Source organism: Solanum pennellii, chromosome 12 (genome assembly GCF_001406875.1).
Source record: "Solanum pennellii chromosome 12, SPENNV200".
Classification (NCBI taxonomy): Eukaryota; Viridiplantae; Streptophyta; class Magnoliopsida; order Solanales; family Solanaceae; genus Solanum; species Solanum pennellii.
In genome coordinates this window covers 53,348,820-53,350,766 of record NC_028648.1, presented here as the reverse complement: position 1 = coordinate 53,350,766, position 1,947 = coordinate 53,348,820, and the positions used below count along the sequence as shown (strand labels likewise).

General features: G+C 39.7%; 1 protein-coding gene across 1 annotated transcript in view; it reads right to left on the bottom strand.

The window, feature by feature from the left end:
- Positions 1-500: 500 nt before the first annotated feature.
- The window catches only part of LOC114075309, a 3,559-nt gene continuing 2,112 nt past the window's right edge, over positions 501-1,947 (bottom strand). Inside the window, exon 2 of the mRNA XM_027913794.1 lies at positions 501-646. Coding sequence (XP_027769595.1) covers positions 501-646 — 146 coding nt within the window. The remainder of the gene's footprint in view (positions 647-1,947) is intronic.

Here is a 1,947-nt window from a genome sequence, read left to right as displayed (position 1 = left end):
AGATGGTGCTTATTTCAAAGGAGGACCAAGTTATTGTGGAGGTTTTGTGGGTGATTTATATGTTGGTGGTTGTGGATATTGATCTTGAGGTGGGATATATGGTGATGTTGAAGGTGGTTAGGGAGGTAGCAAGCATTATGGAGGTGATGGTTGATATGACAATCGTTGTGGGAGGTATGGTGGAGGTGGAGGTGGTAGAGGAGGAAGTGGGTATTGCAAGTGTGAGTATGCTGGTCATTTTCAAGGAAATATAGTCAAGGTAATGGATATGGAAGCAATGGTGGTGGTTAATATGGTTGACGACGGAGGAGGTGGAGGAGGTGGTGGTGGTGGTGGTGGTCATTACAAGTTAGGGGAAGAAGGGTTGGTAACATTGACACCCTTTATATAAATACATTCCCACCACCTCCGTCTCCATTGTCGTGCAACCATATCTCCCACCATCAGACCCCTTCCATATCCACAACTTTTGCTACATTCCCTTATGAAATGAAAATCGTCTAAACACTTGAAACACCCACTTCCTCCTCTACCACTACCACTATACCCATCGCCACCTCCACCATACCTCCAACCACCACCGCCATATAAACCATCACCTCTATACGGCCTGCCTGACAACCTTCTCCACCAAAATATTTCCCACCTAAACTGTATATAAACCACCACCACTAAAGGAATAACTTCCACCACCTCTGCGATTACGGGATCCTCTTTTCATAAGAGCACCATCTGGGCCGACAACATTGGTAGCCTTCGTATGGCCATCATTCCAAGATTCCACATCGGTTCAACCGCTTTACAGTCAGTTAAACTATGAAAGCCTTTAGATCCTATACTAGATTGATGAACAAAAAGCTCATCACCACCATAATATGGAGAAAATTGAACCCTTTTTGGTCGCTAAACCACTTCATTGTTCCTTTTTTCTAACGCCTTTTATTATACCAACCTACAAAAGAGTTGATTATGTGTAAAATTCACTTTAACTTTAAATAATATACACGACCATGATCGAAAATCTCATATTCTATGAAAACAATAAAGATCTCTAACATCTACACTTCATTTTTATTTCCATTTCAAACTAATAATAGTAACAATATGAATACGATGGAAAAACTAATAAAATATGTTTCAAAAATTTATTAAATGTCACGACCCAAATTTTTGCAAGTCGTGATGGCGCCTATGTTCCCAACCAATAGGTAAGCCAACCCAACATATTAACCCAACTAAACCAACAAATGAGTAAAAAGACTAACACTTAGCAAGAATCTCCAACATTGAGTTCCTTATAAGTACGAATGCGGAAGCTAAAATATATCACCCCAAGAATTGGTGTCTTAAGTACAAGAGCTTCTAAATTCGATGCAAGTCTGAAACTAAATGACAAATCTAACATAAGGGATATCCTGTCTGAATACTAATAACAGAATAAATAAAAGATAGAGGGAGGTGTGGGCCACGGAACAGCCAAGCAGCTCACCACAACTCCAAGACACTCCAAACTCGGACTCAAACTGCTCCTCGAGATGTGCTCCTACTCGGAATCGAATCTGCACCACAAGAGTGCAACAAGTGTAGTATGAGTACGAAACCACGTGTACTCAGTATGTCTCATTGATCGACAACGAAGAAGTAGTGATGGGAGTTTATATAAAAAAAAATAAATTCTTAAATTATATAGGTATATATGTATTACACTCACTATTTAAGTTCATCAATAAAGGTAATCAAACATCAAGTACTTTCCAAACACCAAACAAAACACATAATCATCAAAAATAAACGATGTGATGAAATGCAATGCAATATGATACCATGAAATGAATCGTTTCAGAATACCCAGTACTCACTCGACCGTATATACATGATACTCCTCGGAAATACATCGAGAGATCATGACCCATGGGGGACTCGCGAGGTCCATATACCGACACGGAC